We start from the raw sequence: 25,152 nt of genomic DNA on the forward strand, positions 1-25,152 counted from the left end.
ATATCCCTTTAATTCACTGAGAAGGAAGTCTGCCATATATGATGGGAAACCTTGGTACATATCTTATCTTCCGATATTCCTATGACAGCGACATATGTCCTATTTCTGCAATTCCACATTTTCTTCACATAATGGGGGTGGCCTCTTAATAAATCAGACGCAAGTTGGTGAACCAGAACTGAAATTTACATATAGATCACTTATAGATTATTCACACCCGTTGTCAGGCCAAGGCATCCCTGTCCTACGGATTGGGGATGTGGCACACCTTTGGCACCAAAAGATGTTTCATATGTGCGCCAAAGATGTTACATATCACCAAATGGTTGAAAAAGTCCACCCCCAATGTGAAATTCTATGCCATAATTTCCAAATGGAAGACTTATGTCATTTTACCAGTGCTTTCTACGTGCCCAGATTGTTTACTACAAACACATGCTATATGGCCTTGGTAAGGGCCAGTAGTTGTATTGGTACAGAAAGTAAAGGTATAAGGTCCCTATCATTATCCACAAAAGGTGTTCTCTTTATTCCTACATGGCTGTGCCTTGTCTATGTGTACGAGGACCAGTTGGTTGTTGCTGTTTTTCCTCCTTCTCCACAAATAGGGTCATCCCCATTTTTCCCTTAGATTTTTTTTTCTGATTTCTATCTGTCGAGAACGTTTTCAAAGTCAAAGCAGTGCCTTTTGCTGAGCCGCTCAAAGGGCATTTTATTTTCTCCTGTCTGTACGAGGCTGAACACAATTCCAAAAGCTTCATCATTATGCAGATTAGCTCAATTGGATTTGCTCCCACAGATGCCTCACCAGGCAGCGGAACGACAGGAGGCTTCTTCAACTTGGATTGAGTTTAGGCATAGAACGGCCTTTCTGCCCTCGCAGACGCCAATGCCCATTTTAATATAAAAGTCAAAACCGAACTCTGACAGCACTCTGGATGTCAGCAAAGCAAACGCTATGTTATTCCCCCCTGGAATCCAGTTAAAGAGACACAAGGTATTATTCAGTGCAATAAATGGAACATCCCCTTTTTTGTGATTTGAGGTCTGTAATGCCTCATCACTTAGTATATACCAGCTGAGGGAGTGATTTCTCCTTAACAAGCTTATAAAATACTTGAGTAATTTGTGAGTTTATTGGAGAGCTGATTACAAACATCCCCTTATGTACACTTCAGCGCTAAATTAACATCACCAATAACAACAGGATATCTTCAAGCTTTTTGTATTCTTTTTGATGTCTGACACAATGTTATATTGTTTATGTGCAGGACAGGTGTTTGCCCCTTATGTCAATAACCACTGCTCTGGCGGTGTTCACATTACTACATGCAATATGCTGGAAGCCATCATACAGATATTAAATTGGCAATTGGTTCATTAGGAAACCAGTTACCTATGTGTATTATTAAAGGGGAGAACTCCCATGTGTCCTTGTATTCCTGATGATTTCCTTTACTATTTTCTACTTTAGGACTTTGATCAGATTGTGCCAATCCAATTTATAGGGAGCTACAATTTTATTGCCAAGGCTTCTTACTACACTATACTGTAAGCCGGCCATGTGCCCTCGTGTGGTGGTGCCGGATATATTCTCTTAAAGCAACACTGCTAGTGGAGACTAGTCCAATAATAAAGAACATGGCCATGTAACATGGCTTGCTGAAATAAATAAAGGAAATCTTTCAAATACTTGGCAGGTCTTAAAGGGGCAGTCCATGAATTACAGAAGACTCTGGGGTGGTCGGGGTCACTGTAAAAATAAATAAAATAAAAAGCATTCTCCCCATTGGACTTGTTGGATCTGAAGCAGTAAGATCACATGACTGCTGAGACGATCAGTGGTCCGTGGAAAGGAACCAGTGATGTAAGTGAGTGACGTCACTCTTCCCTCTCCAGCAACTGCTGAGGTCACTGATAAGTCTCTGCCATATTGTGAGCCTTAAGGCTGGGTTCACACAGAGTTTTCTGGACCGGATTTTGAGAGGGAGGCCGCCTAAGATTCCATTCCATGACTCCACCAGCATACACTGCATCGGCATCCAGTCACGGTATTCCGCTCCGGATTAAGCCCAAATGAATCGGCCTGGGAGGGAGGGAGTCCACGGAAAAAAAAGGGCAAGAAAAGTTTGTTCCTGCTCACGGAAAAAGGACCCCATTGAATTCAATGGGAGGCGGTTTTTTGAGCTGGATTCTGATGCAGATTCCACATCAAAATCTGACCCAAAATACCCCATGTGAACCCAGCCCTACCGCATTGCGGTTCTTCCAGCAGCGCTTTGAACAGAAAGTTCACGGAGGTTGTCTCCACGGACTTTCTGTTACCATTATATCTACGGGAACGCCGTGAGCATTCCCGTAGATATAATTAACATGCTGTGATTTCCAAAATCGAATTTTACCGCAAAGTGGGCATGGGATTCACGTGAATCTCATCCACTTTGCAGTTACTGTACAATGCTGCGTTTTTTCCCTCGGCGTTTCCACTGCGGGCAAATCGCGGTATTTCCGGCCCATGGGGCCCTGGCCTAAATTGTTTGACAACCAGCCTGGCTGCCCCAGAGTTCTCTCTAATTCCTGGACAACCCCTTTAAGCATATATACAGACACAAACACACACAATAGTGTTACTGTTTTATATGCTCCTATAAGCTCTAGAGTCATTTGCTTTTGTTGCATCATAGTTAAACTGACTACTTGCACCCTCACAGACACAAACTGAGAAATCTACCTTTGTATGTATACTATACATTTTATCTTATCTATTTGGCACAGATTTATTGCTGCACCATAAATTCTGGGTATAGCATGTTTATATTTCTTCTAGTGCATTTTAAGTAAAAATATAGTTGACACTTCATGGCATAATTTGTTACTTTATTATAGACAATATTTTTACATTACTGTATATGTGATCTCCTAAAGTCTCATATACATATTAATGATTCGTGACTACACAGATTACTGGATTATTTTTTGTTTTATGCTTGGATCTATTATGGGTACATACTGTTCCTCTGTGTCCCACAGACTTTTTGTTTTCTTCGTAAAGATACTATATGAAGCATTACGTGAATGGGATATTTTATGCCTATAACTTTGTAACACACATGTACAATGTCCATGCACACAGTTATGCGGTGCTCATGAGCCTTAGATGTCGCTTTACCTGCAAACGCTATGTTACAAATGATATACTGTATATAACCCACCTAGTGAAGGAAAGGAAGCTGCAACCAAAATGATATTAAAACACAGCACTGTGCACTGACCAGTTGCTTGTAGACCTTGCTGTCCCAGAGGACTTCAAAGCACACATCCTGCATTTTTTCATTTCTCGGCATTTCATATATGATTCACTATCCAGGCAGGAAACTGTATTTTATCAAGGGACTCCCTGGTGCAGTACATATATTTAGCCTGCAAAAAAAATCTCTTTGTTTATGTTCAGTACTAGCATCTATTGTTTTGTCCTTGAATGGCCATGTATGAACCGCACTGGTATCGTCCTCATTCTGTGCACCTGGGCCCCTAAGGGAAATGAACGGGTTGCTATTTTTGTGGCTAATGGTGGCTTTAAAAAGGGCATCACTGTCGAGTTGCGTAACTGGCACAACAAAACGAGTGCTTGTCACAGAGGATCAGTGAGATCCTGCCACCTACTGTTCCAAAACTCAAAAGGAGGCTCTGATCCTGTCAAATCCAGCCAAACCTCCAGAAAATATCTCCACTAGCAAGTCTCCAGATGCACAGAGCAAGAGACGCTGACAATTATCTGTTGTCAGACCAAACGTAGCACTGACAAAAACAGCCAAGGAGGAGGATGTCATTGGTAGTGTGCTGAGGCAAAGAAACAAACTCCGCAGGATTTCACAAGAAATGACTCCTGCTTTTTATTCTTGCTAACTTGGGCAACATAATTTTGTCCATGTCTAAATTCAATAGGTGACATGTTGTAGAAAAGCTTGTCATAATGATTCTTAGCTTTGCCAGTATTTTTCTAGCTTTTACAATATTCTCTTAATCATTTTGGTACCTGACTTTAATAATGCTGCTTCGTGATGGTTGACGTCATAGTCGCATATTGATTATTTGCTCGGGTATGTGATTTTGCAAACGCCAATTGTGACAATAGGTTGTGGTGGCTGTATATGTACTATCATTAACGCCAGGCCTCTGGTGCAAATGATCAAAGAAATCTGCCCGGTGGCTAGTCAGAAAGCAGGTAGCTCTCCCACTAATGCCAGGGTTATGAAGACTAGCATTCAATATGCCAGTCTTCATAAATATGCCCCTTCAAGTTTTCTATGATGCCTAAACAGTCAATATAATATATCCTACAGACCTCATTGATCTTAAGTATGTTGATGTCATCTCTTGTGATCAAGTGGTAGATGTGTCACACCGAGACCCTTGGCTTGAATATTCAGAATCTATACATTGAGAGAATTTTCCAATATATGTCTCACATATAGACTTTTGATAGCATGGCGACATGCCAGAAAATATAGTATAAGGATAAATGTTTTATCGGCGTGTTGTTTATCAGCCGTGTTGAAAAGCCCGTCTGACTGCTATTCAGATAAATCCTGTTAATGTTTTTGTTCTCCTTCTGCTGTCAGTCACTATATCTAAGATCTTTTTTTTGCAGGTTGCTCTTCACAGAGGTTAATTTGTATCAAACTGCAGGATATGTGTGTTACAGATTTGTAGGTTGAACCTCGGTTTTTATGCACACCCCCTGGAGACGTAGATTTGCGTTCCTCCTCCGTACGTAGTTGGTATTAGCCCTGCTTTGTCCACTTTCACCCTATAACACCCTTTATTTTTTTCAAACTATGACCAGATTATTTTTCGCCTGAATTCTAGCTGTGGCCCCAAGTGGCCCATGGATAGAAAAAAAAAAAGAGAGAAGGGTCAGTTACAAGGTTGAGTTCTTTCAGTGTTTCCATAGCAACTGACCTAATGCAAACCCTGGAGACTTTAGGAAGGCTCCCTAGGTGATAAACTCACTGTCCGTACCATCAATCCCAAGCCTTTGAGAACCCCAGTGTGCCTCATTGTCAGAGAGCTGTTTTGATAAGCATCTCTGTCCCCTCTGTGTCAAGGTAGGACTCGGAGACCTCATTTGTGCCTTCGGAGCCCCCAGGAGCTAGTGGATAGTCCCGTTTTTGCCTGACACACATCGGAGCACAACCTCCCGGGAAATGAATAAAGGGAGCTTCGTGTTTTCCTCATGGATTAATTAGAAAGTAGGTAGGAACAGAAATATAGGGCAGGCAAAGGATTTGGTGATACAGAAATAAACAGGGAGAGAAAGGTCTTTCCAAACACAGTATAGCAATACAACGCACTAGGAATCCCATACTGTCATGTAATGTACTTCTATTAGCTCTCTGCATTAACAGTATACATCCTGCCGCACAAGTTAAGGCTTTTGTTGACTGTAACTTTCCGATATGGGTTTGTGGGTAGATGTTGTTAAATATGACATATCTGTGAAACAAACAAGTAGCCATTTTTCAGCATTAGTAAGTCACCGTTTCCATTTCCTGCTCTTTATTCTGATAGACGTCTGCACAGATATTGCAAGTGTCAAGTATCTCATTGTGTGGCGTGATGACCTTTGGATATGGGCAGGGCGAGGGCACGTCAGATGACCTATGAACCGCAAACCACTGCATTGCACCTATAATTCGTGGTTAGCTTTTCTATTCTGGGGTCCTGAGCTTAGATCCTATCAGCGTCATCTCTCTGGTTTGCCTGGGCCTGTCCCACAGAAACTTGTTTAATCATCTTTTTATGATGTGTGTTTTATCATGTCCTTGAGATTAGGAAATGTAGATTATGGAGAACCAATCGGAGTAAAATTTATTGTATTGTGGAATATTTTCAGGCCGTGTAAATAATAAAAGAAAAATGCAAAACAATACAAATACAAAACGCCTTTGGTTGTGACAGAATACAACTGAATTGTATTAGTATATATGTAAGTTACATGTATAATCCCCTCATCATGGTGGTTCTGGTACTTTGTATTTTACGTATACCGTACGTAACAGTAGCCAGTGATCTACCGTCATGTCTGTGAGCTTCTGGTTGCTTCCATTAGGCCACACAGCAACCCGGCATTGTGCTGCAAGGAGATTTGTTAATGTAAAGAATCCAAATAAGATGCTATAGAGAATTAGTACAGCGTCTCAAGTTACAGCCTAATGACAGGGGCGCACCAGCGACAATCCTTCTGAGCATATATGTGCTTGCTCATTTCTACATTTACAGCCATTAGCAAGCTGTAGATTGGCACAATTAGAAAAGCAATTGATGCATCAGCTAAATACTTATTATTAATTACATTGCATGCCCACCAGGAGGTTGCTGTAATTGACACAGCTCGCAAATTGTAAGAATTGTTCAATGCATCTGTGCCTCGTGACAGATTTGATTGCCTAAAAATCAGAAAATAAAATGTTACTTTTTTTTTTTTTTTTTTTTTTAACCCATTCAGATTTCCAGGTAATGTCAATCAATGCCTATGCAGAATTTACCAATTTTGCAGCAGCTCCTACAGTATGCCAATTCACGATCTATTCTCCCTCATTGCAATAATATTTCGCTAAATGATTGCAGTGATTTGGCTAAACGTATTGTACGCAGTACACGCCAGTCAGATGCATTTGAAGAATGAGTATTGTGTAGTCAGTGCGGGGAGGTCAATGCCTTTCTAACAGGCACTAAATTATGTGCCAAAAAAAAAATTATACAAATTCCTGCCTTTGACATCTCCAGGCACCGCCCAGGTTTCACCTTCAGAATTCACATAATCGGCTCTGATTTGTATCCGTGCCCCCTCCCTTCCAGACCGTTATGGAAATAAGTAGTTGTCTGTCAAGGATCAAATGCTTTTGCAGACAAAAGTAGGTAGTGAGAACATTACAGGATACTATCATCTCCCCATGATACTTGTGCACAAAGCTCTCTCTGTGCCTCTTTTGGCCTGACATAGTTTCAGCCTGACAGAATCCAGCAGGCCTGCTTGTTTTAAACAAGAGCACATCCTATTATTTTTTTGAGTAGTGAAGTGGAAAATGAATGCTTATTACTCTGCTATTCATTTTTTTAAGATAATCGTATTTGCATCACTCAGTGCTAATGGATCACATTTAACTTGTTCGGTATCTAAAGCAAAGGGGTTAAACAGAATTATTTTACTCATTTCGATACAGCTGAAATATATATAGATCATCGATCTAGGGTGGAGATGACCACGCGAAGATGGCGCAAGTTTGACCCCTAATTTATCACTTTTGAAGAATGTTTTTATTTATTTATTATTTTTGTTAATTATTTCGAGCATTTTTGTATCAAACCCGTTTCATGTATCCACTCATCTTATCCCCCGGTAATTATTATTTTATATAATTATCTCCATGTGCCAGTAATTCAATGTAAAACAAATATATAGACGCACAGGATAAACCCTTGTGTGGAGAAGCAGACATCACATTATCTCTGACACTGGCTTGTCACATGAAGAGAACAAGGGCTGTGTTAAGATGTCATATGCACCTATGTGTTCATACATTATTCACGAGGCCTCCTTTGTGAGATGTGTGTCCACATAAGTGTTTGATATTTTTTTTTCCATCTACACAAAGCTCTCTGAAAGTGCAAATCTATGCGTTGTGTCTACCTAGGAGGATTGTGCAAATGTGTGTTCTATCATATACCTGCCATAAAACAATGCTTATTGTGTTCATTTTTTTTTCTGGGGGAGAAAAAAAATGGAATGGTAGGAGAGTTATATAGATCCCCAGGGTTAAGGGGGAAGTCTTTAGTATTCTGCAGATCATTTGGAAATCAAATTGTCTTGTCATGACTGGGATGTAATACAATGCCAACCTGCTGTGCTGATCAATGGCCATAGTAGCTGGCATTAAAAGTAGGACAAAAAAGTGACATTAGATCAAAATTAATATTATAGAATTTATGCAAAAAATACATATACACTTGTGTATTATAATATTACCTATCGACTGGTGTACATGTAATATATCATTCTAGTTACATTTCTGTAGGCATATATTACAAATGTGTTTCTGAATGAATGTAGATGGCATAAGTAGAATATAATTATAGTAAGTGTAATCATTATAGTATATTTATATGCAAGTTGCATATTGTAGTATATTTATTTTTATTACTGTTACCTTTTTATTATTGCACATTGGAGAGTACAGTGTCTGGAAAACAGGGCGTTCAAAGTTTGTGGATCTGTTTCTTGTTTTTTATTAGTTTAGTTCCTTAAATATTGGGAATTGTTTTATATAGTGAGCAACCACGACAGCATTTTAGTTAATTTTTGCAGCAATGCGAGTCAGATTTAGTAAAATCTTATTCATATTACAGGTACTGTAAAATGCTATGTATTTTTCATAATTTTGAAAAATTTACCGTATAAATGCATCAAGATATACTAGTACATTGTAGTAGATGTTGGTTTTTTTTTTTAGAATTTTTTAGAATTTTTGTGTCTAAAGAAACGTATAGAGGTGCGATTTTTACATATTTGTGTATGTGTATATATATATATATATATATATATATATATATATATATATATATATAACACTATGTATATGTAATAACACAAAATTATCAATGTGCCTTGCACGTAGTCTTCAGAGTTAATAATCCTCCGTAGTGACGTGCTATTATTCAGTTAGCTAGTAATGAAATAATTTATGGACCTGATGCCAGAATCTCTCACATTCAGAAAGGTGGCTATAAATTACCTATTATTAGATTATGTGACATTGAAAGAAGTGGTCGTAAGAAAACAGCTACAATAAAGTTGGTGGGTTTTACTACTTGGTCATTTCAGGAATACAAAGGCAGAATTATCCATCTAGCTGCGAGCTTAGAATATGTTTGGTATAATGCCCTCTGACCTTAGTTGACCCCACTGGTCATCCAAGACTGAACAAACAGAGAAGTAGAACATTTACTGGTTTCAAATAGATATTTGTTAATGTATATATGTTTTGTCAACCAACACGGTTTGACTAATGTATCTTAACAAGGAAGAAAATTGTTTGCTAAAGCCGCCTGCAGCATTCACAGAGTGTATCAATGCTTGTGTGACAGATCTGCAATATGCAGGAAAAGATGGAAGGTCCCTAGACTGTAAGACAAAGATGCTCGACTGTAGTCAGGACAGAGCCAGGGCTCCAGTGCAGACAATGAATTGAATGTCAATTTTCCTTTGCGTCTGATGAACTTTAATTATAATGAGATCTGGTGTCTGACTACAGATTGGGAAGTAGTGCCGACTGTTTGCGCTTTGGAGCGTAATGCTGCGTTTCAGATCCTAATCTGCTGTGTCACTAACAAGTGTGCATCATTTGAACCTTACAGAGGAAGGAATCAATCACGAGTGCAAGCTGTGCAACCAGATGTTTGACTCTCCGGCGAAGCTCCTGTGTCACCTGATTGAACACAGCTTTGAAGGAATGGGAGGAACCTTTAAATGCCCCGTTTGTTTTACAGGTAAGAGTTAAAACCACGGATCAGGAATCCTTTGCTCCAGAATGGTACCCTCATGCATAGCGCCCAGCTTATTTGATGTCTCCATTGATTATTAGCATGACAACAAGCACCATAGCAATTCTGACTGTTTGCTCTTCACTAGTATCCAAGTTTCATCTGTTCATCCGCCATGGGGATCCTGATTTGATTCTGGCATAAGTCTATTTTTCACTTGTGTTCCAGGACATTTTGGTTTTGTTGATTTTTCTCCTTTCAGGGCTGTATATTTCTACTTGCTTTTTGGCCCAATTTTACCACAGATGATGTCATAGGGGAGTTGTACAATAGAGACTGGATTTCCCAGGGAAGCCGAGGCCCAGAGAGAAATCCCCCGAGGGCCCTCTGTTGGACAGTTTTTCTGTAAATGGATACCAAATAAAAATTCTTGACATATGATTCTACTTAACCAGTTTCAATCTGACATTATACAGAGACTCCATTGTCAGGAGAAAGTTAGAGAAATGTGTATTGAGACACACAGAACATTGTAAGGTTGTGAAGTGAATCAGTAAAAGCTCCAAATCTTTGATGTTTTACTTAATATGTGACTAGCTTTGATATTACAAAGACTTGATGTTCTGTCCTCTAGGGGGAGCAATTTTATTTTGTTTGAAGTAAAAAGATCTTTTGGCTATCTCACCTTCATAGAATCTCGCTACTTCATAAAGTGTATTGCTTTTGTAGAATTACCATGTCCTTTAAAGGGGGTGTCTTGGAAATGCAACCTCTTTTTAAATGAAAGCCGACATTGCAATTTGCTAGCCTTAACCACTCGTGATTTGTTGTGATGGCTAGAAGCCCCTATAGGGTAAAGATAGCATTTTCTGCTAGCCATTCAGATGAATGTCCAAGTATTGTCAGTATCGTACTGACTATGCTGGAACAGGAGTCGCCTTTACAGAATGGATCTGTCATGGCTCATAATTGAGATATGAGGTTTGGGGCATATGGACAAGGGTTATTTTCTTGGGGTATATAATGCTCATATTAGAGTATATGAATGTCATTTAGGGGTTGGATCCGCTTCTTGTCAGAATAGAGCTAGCATAACCTCCCTGCATAGTGGTAGATGGGAGTGGTTGTCATTTTCTGGATGTCTATGAAAATGTGTCCATCCGTAAAGTTCCAAAAAAAATTTAAGGATGCCAGTTTTGTTCAATATACATTTAATAATATAACAATGTATTACTGAAGTGTGCTGGCTGGTCACACTGTGGCAAATTTACCATATACTTCTCTTAACCGAGTATTATAAAGTCATGTTTACAGGTGAGAGTGGAGAGGTGGCCATTCATGTTTGGCTCTTTATATTCACTTCTATGGGAGTTCTAAGGGTTAGTTCACACGGCTGCATCCGCCTCAAAATCCTGACCAAAAAGACGGCTTCCATTGAAATCAATGGGAGCTGGTCGGTTCTTTTTTCCGGGAGGCATTTGTTCCGGCTCCCGGAAAAAGAAGCGAGATACTCATTCTTTCAGGCGGATTTGCCTCGTGACATCCGCCTGAAGACACTCCCTCCCTACAAGGCCCGTTCATTTAGGCGCGACGGCCTCCGCCTGAGGTTCTGGACCAAAAAACCCCGTGTGAACTTTCCCTAAGAATAGCCGAGCAGGCAGCCTTGAGGAGTATATATGGTTGGAGCTAGATGCCTCATTCCATATGTGATATAAGAACACTATAGGATCTACAGTGCTTATGGTTCAGATCATGGCACTCAGCCATGATTCTCTACCAAAATGAGGCCGTACTCCGATAACAGATTATTGGGGAATCTCCTATTATGCAGTCCACAAATGTATCCTTTAAAACAATTTTAGCAGTACAAATTCTAATTCATGGTATCCAAGTATCCTAAAGATTCAATGTAAACCTTGTTGAGTTGTGGCATATCATTGGAGACTTCCACAATCTCCAATTACATGGCATGAAAAGAAAATGGCTTTACTCAACTACATCAACTTAGCGCCTGTTTTTTATCCCTTTACGATATACATCTCAACAGCGTTCTTCTCATCTGTAACGTTCAGCACATGGGAAGAAGGTGCAGTGTGAGAAATTACACACAATACAACTAAATGTGTTTACAGGTAAAACTCCACGTCCCGGCGTGTCATGTGTGGGAGTTTGCCCCAGAACATAATGAAGAGATAGCTGTGAAATGCATGAATGACCACAGGCAGCAGTCTGCAAATTAAAACAAAAGGATGCAAATAGACAATGTGATGATTCACATCACTGTGTATGATACACAGAAGACCAGGCTTTGACATGAAATCCTTTGAATTTCATTACAAGGGGTGACTGATGATCAAATATCATTCTGTATAGTAATATCAGCATGCTAATTGGCAACCCTGTGGTATATGCTATTTATATTTATTGAAATAATCTTTCTATGAATATGTTGTATGGTGTATGTGACGCTAGGTTCACACCTGCGTTCTCCTGTCCGTTCTGTGGTTTCCGTCTTCTGCATGCCAGAAGACTGAAACCACAGACCGGGTCCGGCCGTGAGCGGCGGTGAGCGTTTTAGGCTCTCCGCCGCTAAACCAGATTTTTTTTTATCCGGACACAGAGTACTGCATGTCCGACTCTGTGTCCGGATTATAAAACCCGGTTTCGCGGCGGAGAGCCTAAAACGCTCACGGCCGGACATCTCTCTCACCCATTCAAATGAATGGGTGAGAGAGACTCCTGCAGGTTTCCGTCTCCTGCCTCTGTTTTAGGCAGGAAACGGAAACCTGAACTACGGAGACCCAAACGCTGATGTGAACGAGCCCTTACCAGTATGGCAACTATGGCTTTGTCACCATTTTTATAAAACATGTCATCTACTATCGCTGAGGTAGTCTATAGTGTCTATAACAAGCCTCTCTCTGTAGAAAGTGGGTGGATAATGCTGCATCAGCTTAGGACGGGTTCACACCTGCGCCCTGGTCTCCGCTTTCAGTTTCCGTCTTCTGCCCAAGAAACTGGACAGGAGACGGAAACTGGCAGTCATTTTTCAAACCCTTTCATTTGAATAAGTTTGCAAAGTGTCCGCCCGTGAGCATCTTCTGGTCTCCGCGGTGAAACTGAAAGCGGAGACTGGGGCGCAGATGTGAACCCGCCCTAACTTAAATAGAACCTTTCACATTCTCCACCAAGTCCAGGTTTTTTTTACATCATTTGGCACTACTCTACTGATTTTTTTTTTCTAGCCCCCACCATTTCTGAGCAATCAGTACAGTTAGTCTTCGTGCCTGATATTGTCTTTAAGTTCTGACATTGTCCACGTCTGATTGGAGCTCCGAATCACCCCCCCCCCCCTTTATCTGCTACTGCCTGTCACCGCCCACCTGACAGTACAGACTCTGAGTAACATATTAGTCACCAAAACTAACTGCACTGATTGCTTAGGTATGGTGGAGCTATAGGGAAGTTCCAGCAGAACTGGAATCAGTGGAGCAGCGTTTATTAATAGGCACTAGGAACTGGAGTTGGTGAAAGGTGCTATTTAAAGGAGTTGTGGGCTTCGGGGTGAGTAAAACATTGAAATAGTACTCATTTTATTGACAGCGCTGCTGCTTCTGTTTAGACTGGTGCTGTTTCTCTAATGGTTTCTGCTTCCGGATCCCAATTTGTCACAAAGTAAATACCTGGAAATGCCTATTGAGTTGAAGTGAGTCGGCCCGTGATTGGTTGAAAGACATTCCCTTTCTTCATTTTGTATCAAGATGGGACCAGAAGTAGAGACCAATGGAGACCCGATAAGAATCAGAACAGGGCTGGCAGGGGATTTAAGGCGACTACCACACCTTTTATGTCTGTAACCATTCCCGGCCCATTTAAAAATATTTTCCCTGTCGGACAATCCCTTAAATCTGAAGTTTGACAATGTCATAACTTTTTTAAATTCAAGGCATGGACTCCAGAGCAACAAAAATTGCCCATCCCACTCTGATTCTCAGGGTTTACCTATAGATTTATTACCTATATTGCTAATAGAAAACATTGCTATGATTTTCCAGTTCACACCTAGTCTAATTGTCAGTCAACCCTCATCTAGGATGTAATATTAATTTTTCTTCTCATCTCTAGTTTTTGTACAGGCAAATAAACTACAACAACACATATTTGCAGTACATGGGCAAGAGGATAAAATCTATGACTGCACCCAGTGCCCACAGAAGTTCTTCTTCCAGACAGAGCTTCAGGTAAGATTTGTGATCAGTACAACACGACCATTGTTCCTCTCCACATAAAATCCTCTCCTAATTGCAAAAACCAAGACAAAGCTGGACATAAATCCTCTGTGTTTTAGATATTTCATTGTTACATTTAATAAATCGTATATGTAGGTATGAATGAAGATGATGGTAATGCACTAGGGCTTACTATGAATGAGCATTGCGTCATCTAATGAATTATTAATAGTGCGAATGAAATCTCTGAATGATAAATGATTTTTACTCTTGTATTTATGGCATAGTGAAATTCAGGAATATATTTACACCTACAGTATTTAGGAGCTTCAGTTTTCATGTTTTGGATGTCCTGGATTAGACGCTACAATTGTCATTTCTGGACAGATACTACATTAGAAAATACTCCAATGGATTCAGGCTCCACTCTTAACTAGCTCTATGTTACTTAGATATTAGCCAGAATCCCATCCACTCTTTTAGGGACTTTATGCTTTGTGGGGCCCCGACCTGAGGCTGCGGCCCCATGTTACAAAAATGCAGTTTTTTATGTTGTGGTTTTTTGAACTGTAGCCAGGAGTGGATTGAACAGAAGGTAGGAGTATAAGAACTTCATATATATTTCTCATTCCTTTGGTAGCCATTCCTGGCTTTGACTCAAATAAACAAAACAAAACATAATAAAAGAAGCTGCGTTTCCGCAACGTGGGGCCTCACGTCCCACGTTTAGTCAGTTGATATTTATTATATTTGTGGCATGATAATATAATGCATACCGGCATATTTATGTCTAACTATTGTCAGTACTTTCTCACTTGATAACCAGAATAGAATATTGACGGTGACCCCTCTTAACCATCCGACTGCTTACATAGTGTAAATGATCTCCTTCCCCTTATTGTATAGTCACCATGGAGAATAAATGTAAGAATCTATAGGAATTTGACCCCATAGTGTCGGTATTACTGTACATATTTAGTAATAGAACATTACCAAAACCACACGTGCGCCATGAGAACATGTTCATGTTCTTGGTTCTGATTGTTTGTTAAGAGTAATGTCTTTCCTGTTATTTTGGAGATGTCCGATGGCTTTGCTTCCTCCGCACAGTAATGCTCCCCCAGGGTCTGTTAATGCCTATTTGTTTTTCAGTTGACATCTGTACAGCAGGTACCTTTTTAGAATGAGATCAAGTCAGGGTAAATCATCTGTGCATCAGCCCAATACAGGGAGGACGCGTCGATTGGTCACAAAGCAAAAAGTGTCTCTGTTCACCTCACATGCTACTCCTCTTATTTGGTGTTAATCCGTATGAGTGAGCCCTGTGTTAGCGAATCTCTTAGGAGATTAGGCACTCTGCTGTATTCACTCAACTGGAAGCAGCTTTCAGCATACAGCCCTTCGCTCCCTCACTAGACAGCCATGCTCTTACAATCAGAGCTTCGTTCTCTTGCTATGTACCATGGATATAACATGTGGTCAGGTCCACTCTCATTTTTATTTAAAGGGTGTATCTATCTGTACTAACTTTTTATGATAGATGTATTAAAGGTATTTTCTGGAACCTGGCGCACCCACCAGTCTGCTGATATTGGAAGCCCCTGCCACCAGACCCAGCACAATGCAAGGAGAATAGTAGCGAAATATCAAATCATATGTATTAGTGAAGCTCGTAATGGCAATGTTAAGGTGGCGTTCATGGTCATATGTAGTCACTAGTTTTATAGGTGAGTTTGTGTGCGTTAGATATCAAGACTGGACACTATGCCAAGAGATTGACTTCTAGCATTATATATTATATGATGCTTTCAGCTCTGCTACATACTATCCTGTACTGTAATCACTATGGGACAGTATACAATATGCATCATAGATAAGTAAAGTGCTAGGAGTTTGTCTCGCGGCATTGTGTACGGCTAGTAAATTTGACGCACATGGACTGAGTTTCACTCTGTAGTTTGAAAGCAGCCTAAGCAACATGGCAGATATCTAGGAGGTCAAGGTTCAGATGAAGAAAAGCAGTTTCCTGCAAGGATAGATGTTGCCATGTAGCTCATCTATCTATCTATCTATCTATCTATCTATCTATCTATCTATCTATCTATCTATAATTTTTTTTACTTTTTTTTTTTTTAAGAATTGACATCAATTCTACCAGTTTAGCCATGTGATAAACATCGTCTGTAATATTGAAACACAGGAAAACAACGTCAAGTACTGGGTTTTTTGCTGGTTGAAAGCCAGTGAAATCCTGTCACTGCTTCTATTTTCAACTTGGTAAATACTATAAACCAGTGTCCTGATTATAGTCTTAATGGCCAACTGTTTTACCCAATTAGCATTCTTAATTACACGGTTCCTAATTTCATAAGAGCTACGCATAGCAATTCTGTGCAAATATCAGCTTTCAGCGAGCTGGAAATTCAGATTTCTGCTTGTGAGGATGTGCTTTATATTGTGGTGTAATATGAAAACGAAAACTCTACAATTTGTTAAACGCTGGAGATGGCCTTCTGTAAGAGGAGGAAGAATCTAGAACAATTCAGGTTCTAATGGTCTGGCCTTCTCCGTCATGTAGTATGACTGCCAAGCTATTCGTTTCTCCATATGTCTGTTCTTTTTAGGTGAATTTTAGTTAAAATTCAAGGCTGTGGGTACATGGAAATATTTTGTAGCACAACTTCCCACCATAAAGCTCAAGTAAATTTGGAACGTTGGCCTTAAAAGTCTTGTGTAGAGTCAAAATAAAAATGAATACTTACGATGTAAGCATTATGTAAATGTTAATTCTTTTGCCTGACCCTGAGTGTCATCTATACTTTAACATCCAATGACCACCAGGTACCCTGGTGATGGAAATGTTAAGGCCAAGAATAGGGTCCATTCACACAGAGGAAAATGGTGAGGAATTTGGTGTGGAATTTCAGTGCTGAAAATGAAAGCCTCCCATTGACTTCAATGGGTTCCTTTTTCTGCTCCGTGTGAATGGACCCTTAGGGGCATTCACACGGAGTAACGCCGGGCGTGTATCACAGCCGTACACGCCGGCGTTACGGCAGACTGCCGAACACTTCCCATTCACTTCAATGGGAGCGCTCGTAACAGCGGCGTTTACGAGCGCTCCCATTGAAGTGAATGGGAAGTGTTCGGCAGTCTGCCGTAACGCCGGCGTGTACGGCTGTGATACACGCCCGGCGTTACTCTGTGTGAATGCCCCCTAACAGTGGAAACACATCACGTTTTTTGCCTGAAGCAAAAAAGTTTTGATTTTCAAAACCGTTGTGAAAAGTGCATCAGGTTTTTTTCGCAGCGCTTTTTTGCTCTGGCCCCTTACGTGGGCCTTAGTCTCAAGGAGGTTTTTTGGGCTTATCTATTATAGACCTATCCAATTTAAGATGGGGAGGGGGCACCTCAGCCCCTGCCGATCATTTGCTTGAAGACATCACAGTAATTAAATTTCATTGTGTCTATCCTAGGGTAAGGGCAGCCTAGATGGACCATGTGGACCTATTCAGCTGTCATTCTTTTAAGTTTCTACATAGCTGCAAATAAGGCTATAAGTGTGCATGCATATGGATAATATCTGTGTGCCAACCAATGGTTCCATGGACCTGATCATTTCATGTAGTGAGCCCAGCCACAAAACAGACAGGAATAGGACATGTACTGAGTTTTGCTTGAGCTCACGGCCCCCTAAACAGACCCTTGATAATACATAGGCATTTGTATGGGGCCATAGAAAAAATTGGGTCAGTGTTCTAGCCATTAAAATCATGGCTACCACACTGACTGGGCACACATTTGTGTGCATTGAGCCTGAGTTAGCTGATAACTTCAGTGCAGGAGTGTGACTTGCTTGCAAATGTGTTGAGCCTTGTAGTGGCCCAGGCCCTGGTCGCTTACCCCTTCTAAATCCTATGCAACAGCACCCTTTCCAATTCTTGTAGCTGAATATTACCTGCTGAATATACCTTTTATTTTATCACCAATTTGTATTTGGTTTCTACAATATAAGAATCGAACTTGCATAGCATAGATGTAGATTCTAATTCTGAGCTTGCGTAGGCGCTATATCTTATTTATTCTTGTATTTTCAGTCATTAGGAAAGTATAGGTAAGGTTTTTTGGAAAATATAAGAATCTGTGACTGTTTCACTCTTGCAGTCCTTTGCTTATTTGATTTATCTTGGAATAAAGCTGGGCTGCTTATCCAGACATAACAATATATATATATATATATATATATATATATATATATATATATATATATATATATACACATATATATATATATATATATATATATATATATATCTGAGTGTTTTTACAAGAAATGTCTAGATCATTAAATATAATATGTCTCAGCTGCAGTTTTGATCAGCGAAGCATGCACACAATTCATCACAGCAAATTAGGTTGGTCTCTGGAACTTATTCTTTTACCGTTCCCTGGCACTTTGGAATTGCTGAAACTTATAATTAGCACAGACACCATTTGGGGTAAAAGGATGGAGCACATTTACTGGTAGAGACTGTAATAATAAGAGAACGGAGGAACGTTCCCCATACCTGGCCGATGTGTTCTGGAAAGCAGAGCAATAGCAGTATCAGCACATATCCCTGGTCACATCAATTATTTATTGTTCTTAGTGAGTTTCTTGTCTGCAGTAAAGGAGATGTAGCCTTCAACGTTTTATTCTGCCTGTGCTACAGTTGTTGCGCACACACTGAAAACAGCCTTGCGTTAGCTCATACTGTTTGCAATATTGACTTTTTGTCCTGACAAACAAGCTCAAATATCTTTCATTTAGTGAAAACAGAATTGCCATAAAAGAATCATATAATGTTATTAGCTAGATACAATTGGTCATAAAAAATCCCCAATAGATGCACTGTTACTACCCGAAGAATGGAGGATATTAAAATATATCAAAAACCTCAAACTGTGTTTTTTGTTTTTTTCTTTGATATTTGTCTTGAACACAAAAAATTGACACAAGGTGTTTCCAATATCTTGGATGGCACCCTCCAGTTCTAAGGTCTGAACCTGCACAAAATGGCAAATGATTGGTCAAATTCCACTGTCATGCCATACAATTACTTTCTTGACCCAAACCATATCAACACATAGGGTCAGGTTTTTTTTTGGCAGAGAGTTAGTTGCCATTGGCTATCGCAAACATTAATTTCAGTATTTTTTTAAATTGATTGGCCTTAATGACCAATTTCACAAAATCAACGATTTCCTTAATTGATAAGTGTCTGTGAGGTATGGGTTAGGGTATTAGCATAGTAAGGGAGCCTGCACACGGAGTTTACGCTCCGCTTGTTCTGAACGTAAAACTTGTTTAGAGTGAGCGGCCTAAAAAAAAAATCCCATTGACTTGAATGGGTGCCGGCATATGTGCGCTCCCCATTGAAATAAATGAGAGGCTTTTTCACCTACTGTTTTCCATGTGATACACGTGTAACACATTGAAAGCCATAGGTAAAAAAGCCTCCCAGTGATGTCAATGTGTAGCGCTCGTATGTCGGCACCCATTCAAGTCAATGGGATCTGTTCTTTACACCACTCACTCTGAACAAGTTTACGTTCAGAATGAGCGGAGCGTAAACTCCTTGTGAAGGCTCCCTAAGTCTTTGCGAAGACCATCCCTGACTATGCGTTTCTTTTTTGCGTGTGCGCCAGAATTTCAGTTCCCACTCAGTACTTTGGAAGTCCGTTTATTACTTGGACTTTGGGTGGATGTCACAATGAAGTTGTAATGTATCTGTTTAGCATGGTTTCTGTCATCTCAAAGCAAAACTCCGATAGGAAGTCATAAAGTCCTTGTCTACTCCAGTTTTTGTGATATGATAATCTCAAGGACTGACAACCACCTTAATTCCCCGCAATAGCAGTTGGGTTTTCTAAGTTATTAAGGAGGTTCCGTAACAACATCTAGCTGTGAGAAACAATCTTGGAATAAAACTGAGAGAAGCCTATATTGACATGCGTTGCATGAAAGAAATTAAAGTGTAAACTTCAATTCATAGATTCATCCCCCTGAGTACACCACACTGTTACTCCTTTGTTGGGTGCGCTCGGCGTCAGTCATACCTTGTTTTCTGATTGTTTCAGTTCTCTCTATGTCAACTCTCTCTGGAGACTCTTGCATTCAAAACACAGTGGTGAGAAACATTTCCCAAGGCAACTTAAGACGTTTCCAGTGGCATCTCTTTACTGACTTACAAAAATCTAATGTACATTTTTCTTATTAAAATGTTATGTTTGCTACAGAAACGTACAAAGCAAACAACTTGTCAGCCAAGCGAGTCGTTCAGTGCAGTCTGTATATGAGAGATTTTGTTTGAGGGAAAGACTAAGGGTAGGCTCCTGTATTCCCAGCCCGGCACACATGTAATACGCAATAGGCGCGCTCACATGTGCTTCCCTCCATAATTGATATACTTTAGCGCCTACAATATTATAGATTAGCTAAGATCATATTTGCCAGATATTATGGATTCTGTAATGCAAACAATGCACCAGAGGAAATATACATTTTTAAAAATGTTTTCTGCCCCATTTCTTGCATTAAGACAATAGTGGGATTCCAGAATTGCAGCAGAACGGTTAAATCCATTAAGTGCTTCATGTTTCTTGTAATGCCCTCTGACACCCTTTGCAGTGGTTTACTGAATTAATTCAGGCTTAACTGCAATTTGGTTGCATTTGCTTGGAAGGCAGAATGACATCAAAATGATGTTGTTACATTAGCATAATGCTAGGAAGACTTATTACCAGCGCCATTCGTTTGTTAAATATTTAGTAGATGCATTTACATTCCGATTGAAGGCACTGACCAGAAAAGCTGATGGCTACTAGATACTCTATTAAGGCCAGTGGTTTACATTCAAAGAATTTTGACAGGTATAACAGTAACTTGCGTTGGGCAGGTCCCAGCCTTGGCCTTCCAGAGATACCGGTGTTTTATTTAGTTTCTAATATCCGCTGTTGTTCCAGCATTTTAATAACTATGTCTTTTCTAGCGATCTGCTTTATGCCGGTGCTTTATAAATAAAAGATAAGTGCACTATGTGTACGGAAGAATACACTTTTTACAAATCTGCTGTCTGACTGGGAGTGCCAATGTACGTCAAGCTTTTATGATTACACTTATCTAACCAAAATGTTGCATATAGTTTAAATAGTATGTCTTTATTGGACATTTTCTACTGTTCTCTGTAACTTTTCGGCAGACCTATATCTCTCCATGTTTGCAGACTACAGACAATCCCTGTGCAGTCTGGCAATGTGATTATACTCCCTTCCATTTGACCATTACTTCTTGGTACCTCACCAAATGTATATTTGCCTTAAGAAAAGGACACATGGAAGTATGAGGACTGAACACTTTGTATGTAATACAATCTTTTTCCCAGATTGCCCATACAACTAAAGGGAGTCTATCAGTAGGAAAATCAGTATCAAACTACTGGCAGTACCTTGTAGGGCGGCTTCTATACTTTCCAAAGATGCCTTAATTATTCTGCATTGCTGACCCATTTTCATGTGTTTCTTAGATAACAGCTCCTGTCTATGCCCAACCTTACCCCAATCACTTGAGTGTCATCTTCCATCTAGAGCGGAAAGTATAAGAAATGCCCCGAAAACCCTTTCCAGACAGGTAGCATACAAATAAAATGCCGATTTTCATGAAAACGGAGTTGCAGTGCAGAATAAGAACAAGATCTTTGCAAAGTATAGAAACATCCCTACAAGTACTGTCATTAGTTTGATACTGATTTTCTTGCTGACAGACTCCCTTTAAGGGAACTGTCCATCATAAGTTGTTTTAAAAATACATATGGCTGTACTACCCCTCTAAAGGTACAATTTTCAATAACATTATTTCATCCAAAGTGTCCAGTAACAAGTGTTAGGGAATGAGCAATGCATAGACGGAATATCTTACATGAAAGGTATATCGGAGGTTTGACTAAATTCAGACCACATAACATAATGGACAGTACACAGGATTTGCATAGAAGTTATATTAAGTCTATATGTATATACGGCCTCTTTTTAACAGCCGGCTACTATTCAGTGCTTTGGCTACAATGGCGAAGATCTTGTGTCTTTCCTAGACCTTAGTAGCCAGTGGTTTGTGAATGACAAACTCCATATATCCTTTCAATAACCCGCATCTAGTTAGTAGAATTTTTTCAGTCTTATTCTATTATTTCCCATGAATGAACGTCACATGGTGGCAGCAATAACATACAGGTCACCTTTACCCTCCCGGTGATGGAGCATAAAGCCTCTACCTTGTCGCCAAGCAAGGCAAAGCGTTTCGAGCCAGCTAGAAGAGGTAACATGGATGAGGACAGAGACGCATAATCATTCTGACAGGCCGTTTCACTTTGCATTTAATGCATTTCTGAACACAGCAGGGATTATTTACTGACAGTTCACGCCTGTTTTACCCCTTTTTTCCACTTGAACGTAAAGGAATGTATTCTCTGATCTAGCGTACCACCAGCACACAGATGTGATGATGTTCGGATTATTTATTATCTGCAGCGCCGTGTGTCAAACACGCTGAAATGTCAGAAATGACCAAAATCTGCTGTTTCCCATAGAAAATAAGCTATCCATGTGTGTTAGAATTATATGGCGAATAAATGAGCAACTGGGAGGGAGAATGAGTTTGTCTTCTCCGTACTTGGTGATATATTAAACTCGCACAGCGCAAAAATATAAAGGGAAATTGCTCCATTGTAACTCGTGATACTTATATTCTTACAAAAATGTCAGATGCAATGATGTTAGTCATAGACGGTCTTCCCGTTACCTTGATGCATCTTATATCTAACAACCGTGGCTGAGGCAGTGCGCCGTATTAGTACCTGGGATACATACATAGGCTATGGTTCTGATAACAATATTACAGCTTATCATAGGAATCATATCACAGAAACGACCTACATTAGGACCAGTCTAATTACTATAGAAGAGAGTTTGTACAGGTCCAAAATATCAAAGAACCCTCACTTGTACACCCAGGCGGCTAAGTGTTCTAACTATAGTATACAGCACCATTGCTGCAAGTCACGCACCATGCTAAGAGACTGTTCACATTTTGTTCATCAATTCATCTGATCGGTTTTACGGAGACAAAAAAAATGATGCAAAACCATCTATTTAAATAGTCAATGTTGAATAAAAACGGATCAGTTTTTGGACAGATAAGTAGGACGACCACACTTTTATGATGTGATGTGAATGGCCCCTTACATTGGTTACGCTTATAATATTTGATGAATTGGGCTGCCCAGCACCTTCCAGTCATACTCCATAAAATACAGACATCACACTATATCCCAATGTTACAAGTCCAGGCTGCACCCTGGCAAAATGATAAATTTGAGGTATTTGATATTTTGACCAACATACGTAATATTTGCATCCCGTTTTAAGGTATCTCATTGTCTTATGGATATTTACACTAAACTCTGAAGCAAATCACTAAAAAGAATATCAGATTTCCAACATGTCCTCTAGTAAGCCGTATTTATGTATACAAGGGTAGGTAAACATATCAGTCTCCTGCAGGATATAGACAGGTTTGTGTTGTAAGGTAGAAGTGCATGCTGTGCCCTGTCCTGTGACGTTCCCCTTCCTTTCTGTTCCCTTACACTGACAGGAGGAGCAGTAATATATCTGTCTTCGGTTCTGCGTTATTATATAGGGAGTGTTTTACTTCAAGGGTTGTTTGCAGCTATCTCCTTTATTATTGCATGCACCAGTTTTTGTCATATGATCTCCTACAATGTAAAGTGGTGCTTGCTATAACAATATATAATATACTTATAATAAGTATGGGCTACATTCAAAAGAAAACTGTTTATGCACGTGCCCTTTGTTTGCCTATGTGGTCCTTTACCCTTTGGTGGGCAGGCATTCAACCTATCCCCATGTGACTGCCACGCAAAAAGAAAGTACAAGGAAATTACATCAGGGAGGCATTAAGTTGCAAATAAGTCAGATTGAAAAAATGTACTGTATATGTTGATCTGGCTATTTCTAAAATAAAGAACCATTGCGAGACCCCCTGTGAGAAAGCCCTTTAAAAGCTATGTAACTGTTCAGACAGTCTTAAGAAACTTGCTAAGTGAAGTGGCGTTACCCTCCTACACAGAATCTGTTATGTGCTGTAATTGTTCAGCGTCCATAAAACAGATCCTGCTTATTTGGTCCTGTTGCTAGGTTTCTACTTTTTGAAGCATGAATTTGCTTGTTGCTAGATATCTGATTAATCTCTTTCTAGCATTCCTTACATTTTGTGCCTCCAACTTGATAAATGTCATGCTATGTTTCATAGGATGGTATATTATGGAAATTGCATCTAGGGCAGAATGGTGGTATATGTAGTATGTGTGGCTCCTTAGCATGATACTCACTGTTGTGCTGCCCAGGCTGTGTGACCTGATTTCCTAATGAATCTGTCCCACAAGTATATGTAATAATCTATTACTATTATTACTCTCTCTCTCGGGACACCCGAGACCTCCACCAATCAGCTGCTCACAGTGGATGGAGCAGGAAGGAGACCACTCAGTCCATTGTGTAGTGGCCATGCAAGTCTGATCTCATTTGCAATGCCATTACACAATGTGCTGCTGGCTGCTATGAACATCTGATCGGAGGGGCTGCTGGGAGTCAGATCCCATCAATCTAATATTTATGACCTGTCCTGAGCATATGTTTTTATTATTAAAAGGCTGGGGCAACCCTTTAAAGGATTTGACATTTTCTGCCTGTAGTTTCTGACCTCAGTTTGTGCATTTACCAGTAGCAACAGCAGCCAGAGAGGCACAATGTAATACAGTGCCAAAGGGGCTGTCAGGATGGTTTATGGGACAAGGATACAATTAAACACCAGCCTGACTTTGCATGTTAATGCTCACAAACTCTTAATTGTAAACCGGAACAATGCAATCCCTCAGACTCCATTAAGAGCACAGAGGGTAGTCTGGAACAATGAAATGTCTGCAAGGCCCTCGGTCACACAGTATAAGGCAGGTAATGGCGCTAGTAACTGTGAAACCAACAGCTTATCCCAAACAAGTCTACTGTACAATCCACATTATGTCACATAAGAGGGGAGAGATGAAGCCATTGCAAGGTGCTGATATAGCAGACGCCTGTTCTGAATAGACCTGCCATGATAAACCAGCCAGGAGCACACCTGCTTTATGGGAAACATTGCTTATTAGTTTTAATGAAGTGTATTAGCTGAATAGCAGCCGAATATTCATTCAGCTCTGTTTATGGCACACTCTTGAGTACATTTACTGTTTGTCAGAAGTGCAAACTAGTGAACATATGAAGCTTT

General features: G+C 40.0%; 1 protein-coding gene across 2 annotated transcripts in view; it reads left to right on the forward strand.

Annotated features, from left to right (window-relative positions):
- ZNF423 (zinc finger protein 423) overlaps positions 1-25,152 on the forward strand; it is a 197,629-nt gene that overhangs the window by 169,172 nt on the left and 3,305 nt on the right. For both annotated transcript variants that reach the window (XM_075281857.1, XM_075281858.1), the window contains 2 exons: positions 9,418-9,549; positions 13,669-13,784. In XM_075281857.1, the coding sequence (XP_075137958.1) occupies positions 9,418-9,549; positions 13,669-13,784 (248 nt within the window). The remainder of the gene's footprint in view (positions 1-9,417; positions 9,550-13,668; positions 13,785-25,152) is intronic.

The sequence above is a fragment of the Leptodactylus fuscus genome, chromosome 7, assembly GCF_031893055.1.
Source record: "Leptodactylus fuscus isolate aLepFus1 chromosome 7, aLepFus1.hap2, whole genome shotgun sequence".
Classification (NCBI taxonomy): Eukaryota; Metazoa; Chordata; class Amphibia; order Anura; family Leptodactylidae; genus Leptodactylus; species Leptodactylus fuscus.